This window comes from Arachis ipaensis, chromosome B3 (assembly GCF_059453495.1).
Source record: "Arachis ipaensis isolate K30076 ecotype BB chromosome B3, ASM5945349v1, whole genome shotgun sequence".
NCBI lineage: Eukaryota > Viridiplantae > Streptophyta > Magnoliopsida > Fabales > Fabaceae > Arachis > Arachis ipaensis.
The window spans coordinates 104,488,611-104,511,424 of NC_142438.1; the positions used below are offsets into that span (position 1 = coordinate 104,488,611).

A 22,814-nucleotide genomic window follows, 5' to 3' on the forward strand; every position below is an offset into this window, starting at 1 on the left:
AAATCAACCATCAGTTCATCTCTTTCCAACCACGGCCCTAGGCCCAAACAATCCAACCAACAACCAATTACCACAATCCAACAGAGTCCCAGATGCAAACACAAATAGGAAGATGCAGGCACAAACAAACAGTTATTGCAAGTAGGACAATTAGCAATTAATCACAAAGGCAAGCCAAGTACAATATGCACACCCAAGCAATGTCACATAGATGCATATGATGAATGCCTGTCCCTAGTGGCTGATGATATCATCTGTCGGTTATAGAGCCAACCCGACAAGTCCTGGTAGCTAACCATTGGACTGTCCCTCTGTCGCACATCCCCAACTCGAGTTATACTCATCATAAACTTGATCATAATCATGATCCATATCCATCACCCTCATTGGTGAATATTTACGGGGGCGAGCTCATCCAGGGTTTTCACAGTGCCCGGCCACACTTACGACATAGGGTCAACAGAGTATCAAGTCTCAACCTGGAGCACGTGGTGGCTAGCCACTGCTACTACCCAGGGAAACTCGTAATCTCAGATAGTGGAAGTGCAACATTCACATTTATCAATGATTCAGCATAAACATGCAATCAATCTCATCCATGGATCAACATCCATCTCAGCCATCCGGCTCACGGTTCATTCCAGAACCAGCCAATATTCATATTATACACAGCCATTCTGGCTCACGGTTCAATCCAGAACCAATCAATATGTATAAACATACACAGCCATTCCGGCTCTCAACAAAACAGCACTTCCACATTCAAAATCATCAAATTCATGAAATCGGCATTTAAGCCATAAATCATTTTCTCAACTCATTTCACTTTGAAATCAAGTTTCAACTCTTTTCAACCTTGGCTTTAAAGATCTCATTTCTCAAATCATCTCAGGCTCATAAGCTACTTTTACTCAAGGTAAATTCTCCTTTCAAAACAATGCCACTCTTGGCATCCTCTTTCCAAAACTTCCATAATCATGGCAAGTTAAAAGCCTCTTTGAGATATTCAAAATCACCCATCCAACAATGGGATTTTATAACAAAAGTTTCTCGGCAGAGTCCCAAGTCTTTAGGGGAGAATAACATAACTCATTTCGCCAAATTCATTTAAAATCATTAAAACATTGGCTTTCCGACTTGAGTAATAAAATAAGATCTAAGCCAAACCGAGTCACGTAATCATTTACTTCTTTCAAAGCCGTTTCCTTTACCTAGGCAAAACCAGCTTCAACCCCCATGATAAATTCTAAAGTATTTCAACTGTTCGAAATTGTTTTAGTCTTGCAAAAGTTCAGAATTCAAAGAGTACTTAAAACCTTTCTCAAAACATTTAAAAATGAAACTTGTCAATAGACAGTCAGGTCTTTTCAAAATCATTAAAACTCTTTAATTGAAACCCCCAAGGCAAATTCAAAGGCATAAACCCTTTTCACATTCAATTAGCTTTAAAACACAAGTTTCATCTAAATAACTTTCTCCTGAAAGAGATACAATGCCTTTCTTAAGAAGCAAGACTAAATCACAATTCCTTCTTTAATAATTCATTTCAAAAGTATGAATCATCCCTTTCTTGATAATTCAAATAAAATAGTAGAAGTCTTTAACTCATCATTCTCCGAACAACATTTCAATAAAGACTCGGATTTTATAGAAATTTTGGCAGCACCTCCCCTAAAACTTGGACTTTGCCACCCGGTTCGGGTCCCAACTAAACCGTTTCACAATCCTTTTCAACAGCCCAAAACCAGAAATCAATTCAAAAGCAAGCTAAATCCAATAGTCGCCTCAGTGGCATATCTCAAGGAAACCATTTCAGAAATCAACTCAATATCAACCGATTTAACTCATTTCTAAAGCTTTAAAGAAACGGCTCAATAACAAATCATTTGTCCAAAACCAAGTCAATTAAAGTAAACCAGGCTGATTTCAAAAGTGCGTTCGGCTTTTCACATTATCAAGATAATTAACTCAATTCAACTCAATTCTCAACGGATCAAACTCAGATTTCAAATCTTTAAAGAATTAACATCAAAACATTATATTTCACAAGCCGCACAACAATTCAGCCAAACAAGCATCCTTAACCATTCGAGACAATCAAATAACACACAAGGCAGATACAATCACCAAATACCAATTGTCTCATATCAGTATCCATATGTAATAATTCCAATACATAAAACATAGTTTTTGGAAAGCGCCCCTACCTCAAAACACAAATCCATAATCCAAACGCGTCACAGAATCCTTTCCGCCTCAGCCCGAGATCAACAATCAAAATCCCGGCAGCCAAAACCTCGGTTCCAAGCCACTTTCGCAACAGTCTCAACAACTCTAATCGCAACATACAACAATCGAAACTCAATCGTATAGCGATTAATGCCACAACCTCAGCGTATCATAACAGAACAGTAACTAAAGGACTTTCAAATCAAAAACGCTTACCGAACCGAAGGAGGAACGGCTGAACCGACACAGCGGCGGTCTCCGAACCGGCTCGGTGGCAGCCCGGCAGCCACCTCAAGCGGCAGCGGCGACAAATTCCAATCACGATGACTGAAACCAACAGGCAGTGACCATAGTAACCTCAAAATTCAAAAAGGACAGAAATCCCAAATAAAACCCTTACCGGCATTGGATCTCGACGGCGGCAGAGGCGTTTTCCGGCGACGGCAGCGGGGTCTAAAGTGGCATAAACGGCCAGAAGCTCCGGTGTGGCTCCGGCAGCCACAACCACTTCTCCGGCAGCCATTCACAACAGGCGACGACCACCGCAGCAGCTGGCTGGACGGCAACAGCTTCTGACGGCAATGGAAGCTCCGGCGGCGTCGCGGGTGGCTTCCCCCTCTCTCTCGTGTCGGGTTCTTCTCAGACGACGGTGGCGTCCTCCATTACTGGTGCCAGGGCACGACGGCAACGCCAGGTTGAGACGGAATGGCGATGGCGAAGGCACGGGTAGCGGCGGCGGCGCAACGCTCTTCGCGAAGCCTTCCTCCCTTCTCACGCGCATGCCCTCCCGTCAGACTCTTCCTCTCTCGCCTCAGTTCCGATCTGTGACGGAGGCGACCTCGCGAACAGCAGCGGCGGCCTCAACTGGGCAGGGCACGGCGGCAGAACGGCTCCCCACGTGTAGCTCTCGGTGGTGGCGGCAGAACCCAGTGGCGCCGGCAGACAACCCCTTTCCTCCCTTCTCTCTTCCGTTCTCCCGATTTCTGCCTTTCCTTTCTTTCTCTTCGTTGGTTTTTCAAAGAACAGTGTGTGTGTGTGTGTGTTTCGCATAGGGCTGCGCAGAAGGAGGATGAAGGAAAGCCTGGAGGCTGCGCAGCGTGAAGGAGGTTGGTTTCAGGGAATGGGTGTATCAAAATTAGGGTTAGGGTTACTTTTGTAATTTCAAATAAAAGTAGGGGTAATATAGTAATTGAAACTCAATTAAATTCAACACTAATTATATATAGAAAATACTATTTGTTCATCACTTTCACAAATTATTTTCAATAAAATGTCCAAATCAAATAATTAGAAATAATATACTTAATTTCTTCATTTTCCAAAATAGCAGTATTAATACTTAAAATATTACTTATTCAATCCAAACCATATAAAATCCTTATTATTTCATAACTATCAACTTTATATTTTAAATATAGAAAATAATCTAATAATTATAAAATTGGATAATAATCATAACTTATCTCAAATCCAATAAGTCAAAACTTGCCTTAATTATTTTTAATAAAATAATTTCTGAAATTAAGGCTATAAATAACCATATGATCTGAGACTTGGTCATAATAAGACTTTTCAAAAGTTCTGGGCCTTACAGAAAATCTATTATTTCTTTATATGATTAGATTAGACATATTTATATTCAATTTATTTGATTATTTAATTAAAATTAATTATATTAAAAGATTAGATTAAGATTATGGTAGACTAATTATATTATTATTAATTAATTATATTAAAAAATTTAGATTATGATGGATTACTATTATTTTATTATTTTTATTTTTTATATTAATTCAGATATTTAGTTTTTTTTATTATTAATTTTTATTTTTTTATTTCTCTGTGTTTATTCCCATAAATCTTGCTAAATTAAACAAGATACTGTATATCTTCTTTTTATTCCTCTTTTATATACACAAAATTTATTAAATTATTTCTCTTCCATATGATAATTTTTTTTTCTTCTATTTATATTTTTTTCTCAATATTTTATTAATTCTTATTTTTTTAAATTTACTTTAATTTATGTATTTGTTTTTATTACACCTAATTTTTTTATTTATGTGTAATATACATTCTTATATATGTTATAGAAATATCATTTGATTTCATTAACTTGCCAAATTTTTTTGAAAAATTTAAAGCTAAAGCACAAAAATATATTTATAGATATTTTACTTTTTTAACTAAAAAATATAATATTTTTACCATATTTGTTGAAATTCTAAGTTAAATATAAATATTAATTTTTGAAATAGAATAAATTTATTTTAAATTTTTTGCACCTAAAAATAATATTCTATCAATATTAAAATTATTTAGATGGATAAGTAATAGTGAATATAGAATTATTTAGGATGGATAGAACTAAGTACATCTTTTTATTGAAAATACGAATTTAAGAATATTATATTTAATTCTCAGTAGTCAACCTCTCATTGAACCATTGTATGTTCAAAATATTTTTGACGAAGTGAAATAATTTTAGGTATATATTTTTTTGTAAAAATTTAATTAATTCAAGATATTTATTGTCGTTGATTAAAAAAGTAAAGTGAAATGACAATTTAATATTTCTATACTTTTAAAACATTATTTATTTATTTTTCTAGCATTATTTATCATCCAATGATCACATTTATATAATTTAATTCAATAAAATTATTTATCATCATTTGATTGAATAAAAATTCTATTTATTTAAAAATTTTAGGATTTTTCAATCTCAAGATCATCCATGTTAAATCATTAAGAAATATAACTGAGAGCGTGGAAGCGTCCCTTCATTCGAGACCATGATTGAGATCAAAGAGCTTGGCTCTTGTGGTTCTTTGATCTTCGTCAACCAAAACCTTCTGTATCCCTGATAGGGGTGAATCACAACTCCACTGTGGGAAAAGAGCTACGGAGGCAAGTTTGATGTGTTGGAGACCAAAATTCTGAAGTCGTTATTTATATTTGAGTGTGACACTCATTAATCCCTAAAACTTAAATAAAATAGTATCTATAGTTTTAATGTCATTTATCCAAATCAAAAATAATAATGACTTATTTAATTTAATATTTATGATAATAAATGAGATCACCATTTTATAAGTCATTTAATGTCAAATTACTTAATTTGCGATTATAATTAATCGGGCCTGCTACACATACAAGAAAAAAGGCCTTACAAGTGATACAAGCCCCCAGCCCACAATCATTCCACACGCGCAGTGAATAACATTGAATGGAGCGTCATTTACACGCGCTCTACCCAAACGGTTGCACTTCGCGTAAATCCCTCCTTAATGGCGCACTCTTCCACTTCTCAAAGCCATTCAAAGAAAACTCAACAGTTCCATTTTCGAGCAACATTCGAAAGCGAAGATATACAACTCGTCGCTCAGATTCGAAAATTTCATCAACACAACATAGAACTCTCGATCGAGAATCTCCAGAAAAAATGAAGTTATAATACTGAAGGTACGTTACATTACTATTTTAGTCATCCTGTATACATTTTACATTTTGAAATCGAAGAACTAGGTTTTACTGTTCTTCTACGTTGTTGTACGTTTTACTGTTCTTCTTGTTCTACGTCTCATTTTACAGTTAATAATGTTCTACTTGTTCTAGGTTTTACTGTTATTCTTGGTTCTATGTTACACTATTCTACGTAGTTCTTCTAGGTATCACTGTTTTTGTTGTTCTAGTTCTACTGGTAACTGATTTTTGGGGGTATATTCCGTAGTTTGGTAGGTGTATATGGAGTAATTTGTTGGGTGTATATGGCATAAATTGTTAGGTGTATATTTCTGAACTGATATATTGTAATAGTCAACAGTTGCAACTGTTCTTATATTTGCTTGTCCATGGGTGTATATTGCTTGACCTTGTAATGTTGCTTGACCTTGTAAATTAATGCATGTTTGAGTGATATCTGACTGATATATATGGGTGTATCTGACTCATATCTATGGGTGTATCTAACTCATATCTATGGGTGTAACTGACTCATATCTATGGGTGTATCTTACTGATGTCTATGGGTGTATTTTTCATTTCAGAAAAAATGGCAGCGAGAAACCAAGCTGGAAAAAATGTAAGAACAATAATTTGTCTTAGATGAAATCAGTTTTATATAATAGAAATATATCTGACTATAATTTTGTTTTTGTTTACAGCAAACCAAAGACCTTAAGTGTGCAACATATCTGTTAAATGAGAAATTCAGAAACATGAGTGAGGAGAAGAAAATGATTGTGAGGGATTTGGGATTCGGTGGCTTGATGCACATCCCGCCACTAAGGGTGAATCACCAACTATTAAGGGAGTTGGCTAACAACTTCAAATTAGGGGAGAACAGACTGGAAACTGGATACGGTTCTTTTAAAATAAGACCAAAAATAATAGGTGATGCGCTTGGCATCAATGCATCAGGTAACTCGCTAAAAATTTTAGGTGTATATTAAGTGATGCTTGGGTGTATTTAAATTGATGCTTGGGTGTATTTGAACTGATTTTCATACTATGTTTTTTTCCTTTTTGTAGGAGATCTATTTTCTCAAAAGGTCAATTATAAGAAACTTTCTGAGGATGATAAAGAAATTTTTAGAAGATTCTAGGGTAAGACCCTCAAAAGTCTTACAGATGAGATGATGGATATTGGCGTTGGTAACGAACAGGATCGCCTAATGTTCAAGAGGATTTTCATCATCTATATACAAATGGCATTCCTTTTACCAACGACAATAAACAAAATCTCACCTGTGCACCTGACCCCAAATTTTGAGATGGACACCATAACAGAGCGAAACTGGGGAGGGCATGCTTTGAGTTTTATCATCAAGGGCATAACTGATTACAAGGAGGAAAATAAAAAGGCAATTGATGGCTGCCTCTTTGCCTTGATGATAATTTACTTTCATCTTTCTAAAAATAAAGACAAAAAAAGGGCAGAAAGACCTCCAAAACCATGGATTGCCAACTGGAGTAAGGAGCAGTTGGTCGAAAGAATGAGGGCGGAAATAGAGGAAAATATGGTAAGCCATCATAATATGTTGGGTGTATTTTATTTACCTGAATGCTGCTAACTAAAATTTTTAATGTTTCAGGGGATTGTAAAAATGGAGGAAACAAGAGAAAAAATGAAAAAATAGAGAGAAAATAAAAAAAACAAGAAATCAAAAAAACAAAAAAAAGGAAGGCAAGTTCAACATCGTCTTCGGAGACAGAAACAACTGATAGTGACAGTTCTACCTCTGAGTTTGAGACTCAAGAAGACTCAGAGGATTCACCAAGAAAAGAACCCAGCAAAAAAGGAAAAAAGTAAGTACCATACTTAGGTGTATTTTTTTTATAAAGTTGGGTGTATTTTGTTTATCAAGTTGGATCTATATTGTTTATCCAGTTGGGTTTATTTTGTTTATTAAGTTGGGTGTATTTTGTTTATTATGTTGGATGTATCTTGTGCATTCATTTGGGTGTATTTTATATCTTTAGTATGTTTTAAATAATGATTGTTTGCATTCCAGAATGGACTCCAAAAAAAGAAAGAAGAGTCAAGAGGATTCTGATTCCGAATCCGAATCAACTGATGAGTAATTTTCTGAAATTATTACTCCTTTTTTTTGCCTTTATTGTCAAGATTTCATGTATTAACAGAGTGTCTCTTATTAACTTATAGAAGCGAGGAATCATCACCGGTGAAGAAGCAAAAAAAAAAAAAAAAAGAAAAAGACACAAAGAACACCAAAAAAGTAAGCACTTCTTTGGATAATATTTTGTGATAAAATTAATTTTTTATTTCTGATTCATAATTATTTTTTCCACCCAGGACACAATCCAAAAAGAAAAAGGTTGTTGTTGAGCATTCATCTCTTGAAGAAGATCAATCCTATCATGGGTACAGTACTTTATAAGCTATATTACCGTCTATCATCTAGATTATTTTTGTTAACATCTTCTTTTATGAATGTAGTGACAGATATGAAATAGGAAGTGAAGATCTAGATGAATTGTTAAGGGAAAACAATGAAAATTCTGCTGCACAGGAGTATGTCTTGTTGGGGTGTATATTTCAGATTTTATGGTGTTTTCTTTGCTAATAATTGTTTCTTGTTTCGCAGGGAGAAAGAAGCTGACCTGCGATCAACGGAAGGTCACTATGTCCCCTCTGAAATGTAAGAAGCTTTATTTGATAAAATCTTGTTATCATGATTTAATTGTATGATATTTTTTCTGAATAACATGAAATCTGTTTTGAATACCGGACGTAAACTTGGGAAGTGATGATCTTTCCTCTCAAGGACACACAGAACAAAGCAGCGTAAACAGACCGGTAGAGAGCATGTAATTTCTGTTTCAAAATAATTGTTACTTTTGTTCTTTTATTACCTTCTACTTCTAATTCTGTATATATTTTTTTTTAGAAAAAAAAGCCCTTTATTGTTTTATTCGAGAAAAAAAAGGCAGGAAAAAAAAGTAAAAATTGCAAGTATGTAAGTTCTCAAAAAACAAAGCCTGTCTTTCTTATGAATTGTTCGGGTGTATTTTTGACTTTCTTTGAGTGTATTTTAGGTTGAGTCTGGTTGAAGAGTCAGCCAGTGAGCCGGCTGATTCGAATATGATGGTTGTGAGGGAAGAGACACCGTCCGAAGGTCTTGCAATGTGAGTTTTTCAAGAATATTTCAACCTTATAACCTTTTTATTTTCAAAGCCATTGTTAACCTTTCATTTTTCTTCTTGTTTAGAGTTCCGATTCAAGTTTGTCTACCAGTGTCCCAAACAACCACTGAGCCAGAATTTCAAGAAACACCTGAGACAGAATATGAACCAAACCCTCTGCTACAAATTGAAGGACCTACAAAAACGTAAGAAATAGTATTGGGTGTATATTTTATTACAGTATGGGTGTATATTGGGTTATAGTTTGGGTGTATATTGGGTTACAGTTTGGGTGTATATTGCTCCTAAATAGTTTTTTTTTTTTTATGTCATGATTAATTTTATGTGCCGTGCAACACTTCTGAACCCCACCAACAACTTCAAGAAAGCACACCCACACTTCCCCCAGCTCCATCTAAAATGTAAGTTCATTAGAGTAAAATCAATGTATGGGTGTATATTGGGTTACAGTTTAGGTGTATATTGGGTTACAGTTTGGGTGTATATTGCCCCTGAATAGTTTTTTTTATGTCATGATTAATTTTATGTGTTGTGCAGCACTCCTGAACCCTCCCAACAAGTTGAAGAAAGCACACCCACACTTCCCCAGCTCCATCTAAAACGTAAGTTCATCAAAGTAAAATCAATGTTTTAGTTATCATCTGTATATTCTTATTGTTATAATATGTTATACATGATCACGCAGTAATCCAGCCCTAGAAGACGCTGCTGCGTTGATGATGATGGCACGGACAGCATCGTACGTTCCTAAAACGGATCCGATGCCATCATTCAGCCTTGGCTTCACTAATTCCAGCCAAGAAAAAACAACAACGTAGGAGGGAGCGTCAACGCAAGATGAACACAGGGCAAAAACTCCAGAAACCCCAAAACTGCTGGAACAGTTAGAGGATCTGGTACATAAAATTGCAAGTGGTGGGATGACAAAAAAAGAAAAAAGTCCTCCAATTCCAAAGGAGAGTGGGGCAGATAGTTTCGAGAAGTTTGAAACTCCTGTCAGGCCGAATTTAAATACTACTAACATGAAACAGAAATGCTACCACTGGGCTATATGGGTGAAGACCTATTCAAATGGGAAAACTGATGAGTTTGACGACATCTGCAGACTCCAAGCCCAAGATAGATACACTCTGTCAAAATTCTACCTTGCATCACTCGCGCCTAAATCGCATATAGAAGCTGAGGTAATATTACAACAACATTAAGTTTTTTATCACCAAAATTAACTACAATGCTGATTGATGTAAAATTGATTTCGGCATCTTTTTCTAGATTGTCACTGCCATGTGCTTCATCATAAACCAACAAAATATTCCAAGATTTCAAGAAGAAGTATACTGTCTCCCCTCTGATATTTTGGTAAGGGTTTCTTCAACAAATTTTGGGTGTATTTTCTTCATACCTTCGGGTGTATTCTTTTTCTTATATTGGGTGTATTCTGTTTATTCATTTGGGTGTATTTTCTGTGTCCAATTGGGTTTCAGTTGTTTATTCATTTGGGTGTATTTTCTGGATTCATTTGGTTGTTCACAATTTTTGCAGAACATGGCCCTTACAAATCATCCAGATGGCGTATTCTTACAACCTAAAAACGATAAGCCATTCAGCGTGAAAGACTACTCAATGTTCATACCCTTCTTGGACCTTCAAAAATTAAAATCGCATCGTTATGTAAGCTTTCATTTCTAAAACTACTTATTACCATTTTTTACTTACATGGCAAATAAACTAAAACAGTGTTCAATCTGAACATATTTCAGATATTTGCACCTGTTTGCTATTCACATCATTGGTGGTTATGGATCGCTGATACAAGAAAGAGAAAATTTTATATAGTCGACCCATTACACAACAAATCTCCTTCCGATGCGAGAACTGCGCTGAATAAATTTGTTGTAAGTTGGTTCTGTGTTCTGTATATATATATATATATATATATATATATATATATATATATATATATATATATATATATATATATATATATATATAGTTGGGTGTATTTCTATTTAATATAAGGTGTAACTATTAGCTCCTTTGGGTGTATGCTTTTATTGAAATTATTCATGCATTACTGATCTGTTTTGTGTTTTAAGGGATACATAATTTCACAAATTAAAGTATATGCTAGGGGGCACCTCTGAAATCAAAGGACATGGACAGGGAAATTGTAGCACCATACCTTAAGATCTCAGGCCAAAAGACAAGGTATAAATCTTTCACTCTGAAAATTAAACTTTCCTATATGTAATTTATAATTTATTTTTCTGTTTTCAGCGATGACTGTGCTATCTACGTATTGAAGTGGCTTGAGATATTTGAGCCCACAAACATTAAGAGGTGGAAGTATGAGTGGGACAATTGGACCCAGGTAAATATGTGTAAAACTAAATAACTCTGTATTGCATTACTCAATTAACATGGTTGATTAAACAGAATATTCTTTTTTACTGTAGGACGAGGTGGACCACTTTAGAGTAGAATATGCTTCCCGGATTCTATTTCATGACATGAATCTAGACAAAGATGAAGCCATTAGGGGAAGTAATGCAATCAGACTGTCCAAGCCATCCTCGTTCTTATTGAGTCCATATTGTCAGATAGATTTCTCAGGATGTTGACACTGCTTAATGTAAATGTTATATAGTCTTGTAACAAATGGAAGACATGTTGTAAATATTTGACAATTATAATACAGTTTATTGTGAAATTTCTTTCAATAATTAAACTCTGTCTGCTGTATTTAAAATGTATGAATTACAGGTACTATAATATAAAGGAAAACATCAAATCAAATATACACCCATAACCTGCCATTTTCTACACCCAAAGAAAGTTGATTTTACACCCTAAAATCTATCACCCCTGATGCTTTATCCCTAAAACCCTGAACCCTAAACACTTAATACCATCCATATGCAAACTGTATTTTTTAACATAAAACCCATAAAACATTGTAAAAAAAAACAAACAGTATTTTATAACATGTATATATATGTATATATATGTAAAATGTGAAATACAAGAAAATTCAGAAATACACCCAAATGAACACTGATTTTACACCCATATTCTGTAACTATACACCCAAAGAATTATCCACTGGTGCTGGTACCCTGAACTGATAATTCATAACACGTGCTTGATATTGGCTGGAATTTGAATGCACCACTGATGCAGCATCGAAGAGGTTCAACTGAATATAAGGAACTCACATATTAGCTAAACTATTAACGAGAAAAGTAAACTCAATCACCATGTACTTAAAGGACATCACTTTTACCTCGTTTAAAGCTTTCGTTTTCTTCTTCTTTGTGGCATTTGCAATCTGTTTCTCCAACTTTGAACCTAGCCTATTTTTTGGACGTCCTCTTGTTCGAATCCTTGGAGGGCTTTGAAGCTTGTTAACGGATTCCAAGTTGGCATCTTCGTGAGATAAAGAAGATGTGCCCTTCCTTTTGGCTTTCAATGATTCCATCTCAACCATGACGTTATCGTACGCACGGTGCAGAATTGCAGTCAGCTCTTCAGATTCAGATGCGAATTTGCAAATATTTTGCGAATGAAAAACCAATTGGTCAAACCTCTTGCTTCTTGGCTCCGACAGTGGCTCGTCGTGGCTGCTCTTGATGTGTGTGTGTCGCCTCTTTACCTTCTTGCTCCATCGTTCCAGTATATATCTCGGTGACACTTGGCTTACTCGTTCAAAGCTTAACACGCTTAGTGCGTGATGGCACAGTATCCCTCTCGACTCGAATAATAAACATTGGCATTTTACCTCGGCTGCTACTGAGTCGTAAGTAACCACAAACTTGTTGAATATTGAGCTGGAAACTTGTTCTCCGACTTCGTATACTGAATAGCCTAGAGCGGAATTCGTTAGTCTAGTGATGCAATTCGCCTTTCCTCTGAATTGTGCTTGCACTTCCCTAAACTTTTGATGAGTGTACACATCTTGAAACTGAGCTTTAATGGAGGATTTTGTTGCACACGGTATGACTGTATGAAAATCTGCAGCATCTGATTCTCTCTCTGCTTGCTCCCTGCTTCCAAGGCAATTATCGTATTGTTTGACGAATTAAATAAGCAAGCTGTTCCGGGTAATAAACTTGTTAAAAAATGAATGCATGTTCTCGCTCCATTGTGTGCTTCTCATCCCTGCCCAGAAGTGGTGATCCAGATAGATTGGAACCCATATATGACGGTCTTCATAGAGATCTGCAGAATACACCCAAACATACACTATGAATACACCCCAAAAAACATGCAATTTACACCTCTGCTGCATATTTTAAACAAACATTACCTGAAAGCCACTTGTTGTCCACAAGACCAAAATTCAGTAGAAAATCATTCCAATTCCTATCAAATGAGTCTTTGCTATGAGAGTTCCAAACAACTTGGCTCATTTCTAGTTCGATTTCTGCATGTCTCTTGTACCCGTTTAATTTGCTTAGAATCTTCTTCATGATGTGCCAAATATACCAACTGTGAATTGTTGTTGGCATACAGGCCTCTAAAGCCCTTTTCATTGATGCGCATTGATCGGTGAGAAACCCTTTCGGAGCATTTCCTCCCATGCAACGAAGCCAACATTCAAATAACTATTTGAATGATTCAATTTCTTCGTTTTTTCATCAAAGAGCATCCGAGAAGTGTTGACTGACCGTGGTGATTCACCCCGACAAAAGAACCACAAACCAAATTATACCTGAAACAAATTACCATAGTGCAGAATGGAAAATCATTAGGTACACCCAACAAATGCTTTGTATACACCCAAAAACACCCAATATACACCTCTGCTGCGGATTCATAAAAATACATTAATTTAGCATCATAAATAGGGACAGTTTGTTACCTGTTTGTATTGTAGGTGGTGTCAAATGAAATAACATCTCCGAAATACTCAAAGGCAGCTCTACTTCTTGCATCGGCCCAAAAAGCCAGCTTAATCGATTGATCCTCCTCGAGTTCAAGCTCAAAAAAGAAATTCTGATTCTTCTCTTTCATTCTTAACAAATATTTCCCGAATTCCTTTGCATCTTCTTGTTCGGAAACATTCCGTACTTATCTCGTAATGTAATTCCTCACATCCTTTTCGATAAAATTTAACTCGCGGTGACCCCCGGCAACCACAACAAATGATTGGTAGGTTTTTCTTGCTCTGATACCGGCCTCCTCATTATTCTTTATTGTACGACGAATAGACATGCTTAGCTCCCTGTGCTGTTTGAGCATCTCTGCTTTACTTGGACAGCAAGGGTGTGAATGATCTAGCACAACCTTTGAAATGATCCAAGCACCAACATCCTTCAATGTGTGTATATAAATTATTGCAGGACAGTTTAAACTGGCTGTCGGATTGGTCTTCTCGGTCGGAGATATTTTAGATTTCCATTTTCCCTCTCTGCTACATGTAATCAATTGATTCTTAATCTCATTTCCCTTCCTATTTGTGCTCTGAACTCTTGTAGAAAAACCTGCAGCCTTGGCATAGTTCCTGTAAAATTTTCCAGCATCTTCAAGGGTGGTAAAGGTCATTCCAACCTTCGGAACAAACTGGTCATCAACAACAGAGAGAGGCTGCAGAATACACCATGTCAAAAACTAAAAATACACCCAATCATTGCTGATATAATACACCCGAATCGCAACAACTCAACTAAAATAACAAAAACAAAAACCATAAACTGTAAATACACAGGCTGTAGAATACACCATGTCAAAAACTAAAAACACACCCAATCATGTCTGATATAATACACCCGAACGACAACAACTCAGCTAACATAACAGAAAAAGCCATAAACTGTAAATACACCCACACTTATCGCAAAAATACACCCAAAAAAGTTCTGATCTACAACCGAGCGTCTGCTATAAATTCCAGATAATTAACCAAAACTAATACATCCACAGATTCATGTTAACGTGTTAGTTTCACAGTCAATGTTCACGAATTATTCAGCCATACAATGCTATTCAAATGACTGCAACAAAATTCAGAGTAATCATATGTAAATCAAACCTCAGGAACTTCGTTAGATTCAAATTCATAATCCACTTCGCCCTGATTCAGCTGACAATCTGAGGTTGAATCATCTGTAATCTTCAAAACGAGTTCAAAGTTTGATTTCAGAAAACAATAAATCAAATAGAAGACGAAGCTGGAGTTGCAGAGAGAGGAACTAACGTAAATCACGAAGAACATACCAGTGAGAAAGGAGGGGAAAAGAACGATCGAGAAGAAGGAGGGAAGACGCGCGAGAAGAAGAACGAGCAAATCTGAAAATAAGGAGAACGAAGAAGGAAAGAAATCTTTTAAATTTGGAAGTTATATATACGCAGGATTTTATATAGCGCGTGTATTGGACGTATGTGTAGCAGCACGTTTTTTGGGTTTATTCCTTAATGAACTTGTAAAGCATACAAGCCCTAATGGCTTGTATGCAGAGCTTTTCTGATAATTAATATACGTATTATCCATAAATATATTAATAAATAATAATTTCCTAACAATCTTCCACTTGGGTTATACATATATATTTTCCTGAGATAATCACATCTTATAAATTTTATGTGCACATCTAAATGTTATTTTCCTAATTACTTTAATAATCTGGTCTGTCTCATATATTAGCTATAAAATTACCGTAGCTTTTATCACAATAATGTCGCAATGAAACCACAATGATCGCCATACTAAAATACTCAACCATGTAGATTACATTTGGATAAGAAAATTCAGAAATTACATGCAAAAATAATCTCATGTATGCCTATTTCTAACTGGTCCAACTTGAATAAAAATTCTATTTTATTCGGTGACAGACTTAGAGGAAGTATAGGGAGCCAATGGAGTATCTGTAAAATATGTACAATGGGGTTTAGGGATGTTCAATTCAGTAGGATATCATATGTTTATTATCCCTGGTATCCGGATGGTTATTCTGGATAGTATGAGTGTATTGTGTTTGAGAAATTAGTAGTATTTTATCATGGATGTTCATTTTTAACTCATATTAGGTCAAATAAATAGCCCATTGTACACGTTGTACAAATACTTCATTGGCTACTGCAACAGCAATGCTCGGGCTCATAGCGACGACGACTAAGTAATGAATCTGTGGAAGAAGAGAAGAACTTAACAGACTCACACAGAGAGAGGGGAGAGTTTACCTAGAGAAAAGGGACTCGGTAGGAAAAAGGTGGCGACAGGCTCAACAGCGATGGTAACGGGATAAGCAGCAATGACGACATGAGTTGTGAAGGAAGATAAGAGCTGTGAAGGGGGTAGGCAGCGATGGGCTCAGCAACATCGATGACGGGAGTTATGAGGTTTTTTGTGAAGTCGAGAAGAAGAAAACTATGGGTAAGGATGACTTGGGTTTCTCTTACGTGGCTATAGAGTATGGACTGAAGTTGTGAATCACTGAATCTGTGATGTGAGGCAAATCCTAATACCTAAAAAGTATTTATATGTATATATCTAGAGCGGGTACATCCTAAACCCAACTATGCCCTGTTCTGAGCAAAATCTGCTCCGATTCAGGTAAGTTATTACCCTCTCCAACCGGGTATGGACGAATCGGGTACCCACATATTCAGGTACTCCTGCCAAGTCTAACCACGCATTGATGCTCCATTTATTAAGAGTTTACCGCTAGCTCCTAATAATTGTTTAAGCAAACGAGTGAGATAATCACTCAACAAACTCAAATTGATTAAGATAAATACTAATTATTTTTAATATTTTAATATTAAAAATTCTAAAAATTTAATTTTAATTATAACTTTGTAAAATATTTATAATAATAATTACTATATATTTTATTTAATTTTTTTAAAAAAAATTTATATAATTTTATGTATTATCCCGTACAGAATACAAAAACATACACTAGTTATTGTTATAATTGATTATGTAAAGTATTTTTTTACTTGAGTACATCAAAATTTATCCTTTACATTAAATCTCATTTTTTTCTTCTCAAACTGTTTTGTATTGGATGAGCCAATTATCTTAATTTTTTAAATAATTGATTCTATAGTGTATTGTACTTAAAATTTGCTCATAAATGAATATTTATTTTTAATTTAAATTAAATTAAATGTTTCATACAACAAAAATTTAATAATTTTATATTTCACAATATCATTTGATTGGTATACCACATTAATTATTTGATTGATATATTAAAGACACAACAAAATATTAATATGTTAATTTCTTAAACGGGTACTCAATTTAATTTTTGAATACATGTATTTGTTTATAATTAATTTAAAATAGAGAGAAAGAGACAGAATACGTGGAATATAAATTTTTATATTTATTTTAAATTAAATAATGTTAAAAAAATAAATTAATAAACTTATTTAACATTTATAAATAATTATTTTATATTCATTTTGTTATCTATAATAACAACAGAATAAAATTTTTACTATCCTACATAGCTTTACGGCTATAAATTTTATACATTCTAAAAGTTAATAACTTTTAAAATTTGTATATCTATTTCTAAATATTTGTATTCTTAATTTTTAAATTATTCTACTAAATTTTTAATTTTAAAAATAAAAATACAAAAATTTATCTTTTAAAAATAATAAAAAACTAACTTATGTCTATTGATCCGTTAGTAGATAATTACTTTGTAAATATTTATTTTGGTTTTTTTTGTGACTACATTTTCATCTTAATTTTATCACACATAATAACAATGTAATCATTTTTAAGTATACTGAATTTAATTTAAATTTATTTTATATATTTTTTACATTAAATAACTAAATAATCTTTTATTTATTTTTATTTTTAAATAACTTACTTATTCATTATTAATTATGAACGTCAAATTACGATTATTAATAAAAAAAATTCTACAAAAAGTAAAAACACGGCTGAACAAACTTGCTACTACTGTGCGTTAATCTGCTAGGTAACAAATTTTTTTGCTGAGCTTCTTTAAATTACATTTTTGACATAGTCCGGGCCAGACCAAACAGACCCTAACTGGACTCAGATTCTATGGGCAACCACAATCTAGATCTGCAGCCCAATTGCAGAAACTCGCACCATCTTCCTCCTCCTTCAAGGGCGATTGACGACCCTTCTTCGATGACCAGACCATCATTTCCATGGCTGCCTTTGATGACTGCCGCAAAGACAGATTAATTCCAATTATAGCTGCTCTAACTGTCTCCATCCCCATAGATTCCTTACCCACGCTGACACTTGACGACTAACTCTGCTCCTTATGCCATGTGGAAGGTGATGACACAATGATATCAATGTAGCTTCTTCTTAGTGTGCTTTTGCGGTTCGTGATGAGAAGTCTTGATTCGCTGCGCCTGGAAGCTAAGCATATTGGGTTCAGGATCGCTGCTCCTACTTGCTTTTTTCCTTCTTTTATTTGGAGATAACTGCTCCTTCTTGTTGATGATTATTATCTTTCAAAATTTTTTACTAGCCTTACGGGCGTGGAGGCAACAGAGAAAGGAACTAATGAAGGAAAACGAAACGAGCACAAAATCCAATAATGCTAACACTGTAGTCAATCTCCTTCTCCTCACAAAAAAAAAAAAACAAAATTCTTCCTTTTTCCCGTAACGGATCTTCACTGCATGTAATGGATCTTCGGTGCATCAGCTGCGCGGCTCAACAGCCGAGCCATCTTCCTTCCCACTTATGATTCTGCTTCCTTGCAGCCAGGCCATCTTCTCCTTCTGCCGTATGATTTTACTACGTGTCAACATCTCTCCCTCTCTTTAAAATAACATCTGTACCGTATAATTTGCTTAATAAAAAAATATTAGCCATAATACTATAGCTACTAAAAGCTTTTCACTAAAAGTAATTTTTTTATATTTTTAGTAGCAATAATAATAATTGTCATTATAATATATAATATTAATGGCAAATATATAATGGCCACAAAAACATAACTCAAATTAAAAAATAGCGGATATTATATTATTGCCGCTAAAAGTTTGTAGCTAAAACTAATTATTCTTGTAGTGATCACACACATGCTGACAAAGAATGCTTGGCCACGACCAGGGACATTTGGCCAAGGAGCTCTGCGACGACCTCCACAGTTGTTGGCGGTAGTGAGGAGCGGCAGCGATGAGCTGAAATGGTGATCCGATGTTGACAAAGAACGCTTAGCCACGGCCGGGGACATTTGCTCAGGGAGCACTGTGACAACCCTTTGCAGTTGCCAGCGATAGTGAGTAGCGGCAGCGGTGAGCTGAAACGGCAACCCAGGTTTTTTGATTTTTTGAATTTTCTCTAATTCTAAATATATGATTTTTCTGCTACTTCACTACAGTGCTAAAACCTAAAATTATTTCATTGGCATTGCTATAAAATTTGCATTTTTGTTAGCTTAGTATTTTTGAACTTTGTACCTATCACTGGTTTTGACAATATGCTTATGAGAAGCGAAAAATGGAATAATACGATGTATTTTTGAACTTTGTACCTATCACTGGTTGTGAAATCTGCTGTTGTAACTGTTGAATTTTCAAATTCTTAGATTTATGCGATATATTTTTAGATGGAATGTAGCTCAATAGGTTCAGGTAGCGCGAGATCAAACAGAACTATAGATAAAACCATTAAGAATGATATAGATTTGTATAACTTGTTTGTAGACATGTTTATATATATATATATATACTAAAATACAAAAGGAAACATCACCGACGTGGAATTTTCACCCAATTTAGCTTTTTCTTCAAAAAGATAAATGTCTCTCTCTCTCCCTCTGTGGTTCTAGGTTTTCTTTCAAAAAGGGAAAACCTTTCCCTTCCACAAATCACGCCAGATCTCCTGCTCTTCATTTTTCGGATGGGTGATTATCTCTCTTTTTCTGTACATTCGATTTGTTGCAAATCAATCGCATAAGGAAGTACTTTCATGGCCTCTCTGGTTATAGGTTTTATTTCAAAAAGGGAAAACCTTTCCTTTCCACAAAACACGTCAGATCTCATGCTCTTCATTCTTTGGATGGATGATTATCTTACTTTTGTACATTCGATTTGTTGCAAATCAATCGCATCAGCAAGTACTTTCATCGCCGGGGTGGATTTTTCACTCAATTACGTTTTCCCTTCAAGAAAAAGTGCTTTCTCTCCCATGTTTTTTCACCGATCGCGTCCTCTTCCTTCTTGCAAACGATTGCTTAACTGGGTTTACTATGCAATCGATTCTTTGCAAATCAATCGCATCAAGATACATCCTTTGTCGTGTTTTGCCAGACTTCTGTCAGGGAGTCTCCAATAACTATAGGGTTTCCATTCTGATCATCTCTCTCGTATTGTTTATGTCATGTTCAAGTTCTCTTTGTTAATTTGAATGGTTTCATGGAAATTCTAACAACTTTTGGGGTTTTTGGTATTCTTTTTGAATTGTTTCTCTTTAATTGAAGTTGGGTTTTTAATTTTCATCCAAATTTTTTGCAATTGTCTCATGTTATGGATTTTCTGGACTCTTTTAATACAGACATGGATTTAGGTTTTCTGTGTTTCCTTTCAATACTCATGTCATTTGAGGATTATTGTTTCTCTGTTTCATTTGAACACCCATGTCATTTCAGGATCTATTTTCAACGATAATTTTAATTCTATTTAATGATGTTCTTACTCATTTGTTGAATCTGTTTACAATGGATTGGTTGAAAAGAAAATGTTAAACCTTTTGTTTCTCTCTCTCCATGATTCTCCAGATGGTTCTATTCTATGTCCATTTTGCTGATATCAACATTGGGTATCTTGAGATAGATTGATGGTAAGGTTTTCTTATCTAACTCGCTTTTTATGCAGTAGGTAGCTGAGTGATAATTGTTTACTGTTAATTTAGTTCTAATTTGTTCTTTATTTTCTCTACATTATTTTATCCCTAAATAAAATGTATGTTGCAATATATATCTTCTTCATGTGGTTTCTTGCTTCTGTAGTTTTGGTGATTTAGTAATCAAATGAAATTTTTTTTTGGAGATTCTAATCTATGAAAACTCTTTTATTTCTTTCCCAAAGTTTTCCAGTACAAGAAAATCCATCAAGATAATAGTTATAATTGAAACTCTTGGAAGTATTAGTGGATATTAATTTAATTTAATATTGGTATTATGGGTTTAGTGTTAATGTCCTATTTTATTATAGATTTAATTCAATATATTTCATATGGAGTGTCATATGTAATGATCAGTTGCACAGTTACAGTATTTGGTAGGAGTTGGTTATTGTCAAAATCCTCATCAAGTCATGTTTAGTCACAGTGTTGCTTCCCTGAATCAATGCTCATACCTTATTTGACTGTGGAAGTCCTCTTTCTTCAAGTTTCTACTTATTTTTGTTACTTATTGAGGGACAATGTTGTGATTTTTTTTATGGTTCAAATTTTTGAATTCAAGTTGTTATTTTCTTTTCTTTTTTGTGAAGTTATCATAAGCTGTGATTTTTAATATTCCATATGAAATGTGATATGTAATGATCAACTGAACATTTGCAGAATTTGGTAGGAGTTAGTGATTGTCAAATTCCTTATCAAATCATGCTTAGTCACACTTTGGTAGGAGTTGGTGGTTGTCAAAATCCTCATCAAATCATGCTTAGTCACACTCTTCCTTCCCTAAATCAGTGGTCATCCCTTATTTGCTATGGAAATCTTCTTTTTTTTTTTTCATATTTCTACTGGTTTATTTGTTACTTATTGAGCTTTATTTGTTTATGGTTCAAACTTCCGATTTCAAATTGTCATTTTCTTTTTCCTCAAGTCATCATCAGCAGCGACTCCGAATAATCTAAATGCTAATTTGATCTAAATTTGGGATACAAGATTCTGTTCTCAGTCAAACCTATTACTTATGGATGTTAATGGAAATGGTTGATAAATTATATTGGTCATGTTAGGACAGCTGTCCTTCTTACTAACTTAGATACTTCCTCTATTTATAAGGTCACTGTAACATATATGAATATGAGTTCTTCCAGTCTTTATTATTTGCAAAATAAGATTTTGTTTACAGGTTGTAATAATATATTTATATAAATTGCTGTCATGATGTGTGCATTGTCATGATTTATGGTGTAGTGGATAGCGTTAGACTTTGGTAGGTGTTGATTTCTGTCAAATTTTTTATGATGTGATGGTCATTCATACTATTTTGCCTCATCATCAGTGCTCATCCTTCTTTCTAGCCTGGTCCTTATATGTATCTATTCCCTTAAGAAATATACCATCGAATGAATATATCAATTCCACTTTTGATTGATTTCAAAGTGAGTGTTATATACACAATGATCTTTTATTTTTTTCCCTCCATGGTTCAAATTTTTGAATTTAAATCCTGAATTGGTTTCATTTCTCTGTCTATAAATTGGATGCTAAGTTTCACAAGTCTGCTGCATTACTTCCATGCTTTAAGAGTGTTCTGGAAAGTGTTTACTTATTCTGATTTTATTTTCTTATTCTATTGTTCAAACTATGTTGTCATGCCTCCTGCATTTGATATCATATCAAAGATGCAGCTTCCAAGAGAGGCTTGGAGACTGAAAGTCAGGGTTATAAGGATGTGGACTGTTCCTTCATTTGGGAATGCTGAAGTTCCTAATTCTATATAAATGATACTTGTGGATGAAAATGTGTGTGCATGTCGTCTGATTTAATCAAATTGTGTTAAATTTGTATTCCCTACATTCAAATTCTGACATTTATTTCTCATTATGTTTACTAAATTTATGGTGTCCTCAAACTTGTGTTTTAATTAGTTTTTTTTTTTGAGATTTTCAGATGTTTTAATCATTCTTTTTTATATTTTCAATGTAGCAAAATCCAAGCAACTGTTAAAAAGCAATTGCTCAATAGGTTTAGAGATCAAATTGTTGAAGGTCAGGTGTATAGG

The 22,814-nt window shown here is 34.5% G+C and overlaps 1 protein-coding gene across 1 annotated transcript; it reads left to right on the forward strand.

The window, feature by feature from the left end:
* The first annotated feature begins 7,746 nt into the window (after window positions 1–7,746).
* On the forward strand, window positions 7,747–9,716 carry LOC148571883 (uncharacterized). The gene is made up of 11 exons (XM_088507339.1): window positions 7,747–7,811; window positions 7,898–7,954; window positions 8,039–8,116; window positions 8,192–8,266; window positions 8,340–8,392; window positions 8,475–8,562; window positions 8,643–8,711; window positions 8,791–8,880; window positions 8,964–9,083; window positions 9,234–9,299; window positions 9,584–9,716. The coding sequence occupies exons 1-11, from the start codon at window positions 7,747–7,749 to the stop codon at window positions 9,714–9,716; spliced, it is 894 nt and encodes a 297-aa protein (XP_088363465.1).
* The last annotated feature ends 13,098 nt before the right edge of the window (window positions 9,717–22,814 follow it).

Excerpts from the sequence above, each read along its gene's own strand:
- LOC148571883 (XM_088507339.1), top strand. The coding sequence starts at position 7,747 with ATGGACTCCAAAAAAAGAAAGAAGAGTCAAGAGGATTCTGATTCCGAA. Across the intron at positions 8,117-8,191 it reads GAAGATCAATCCTATCATGG|TGACAGATATGAAATAGGAA; the intron begins GTACAGTACTTT and ends TTATGAATGTAG. Across the intron at positions 8,881-8,963 it reads CCGTCCGAAGGTCTTGCAAT|AGTTCCGATTCAAGTTTGTC; the intron begins GTGAGTTTTTCA and ends CTTCTTGTTTAG.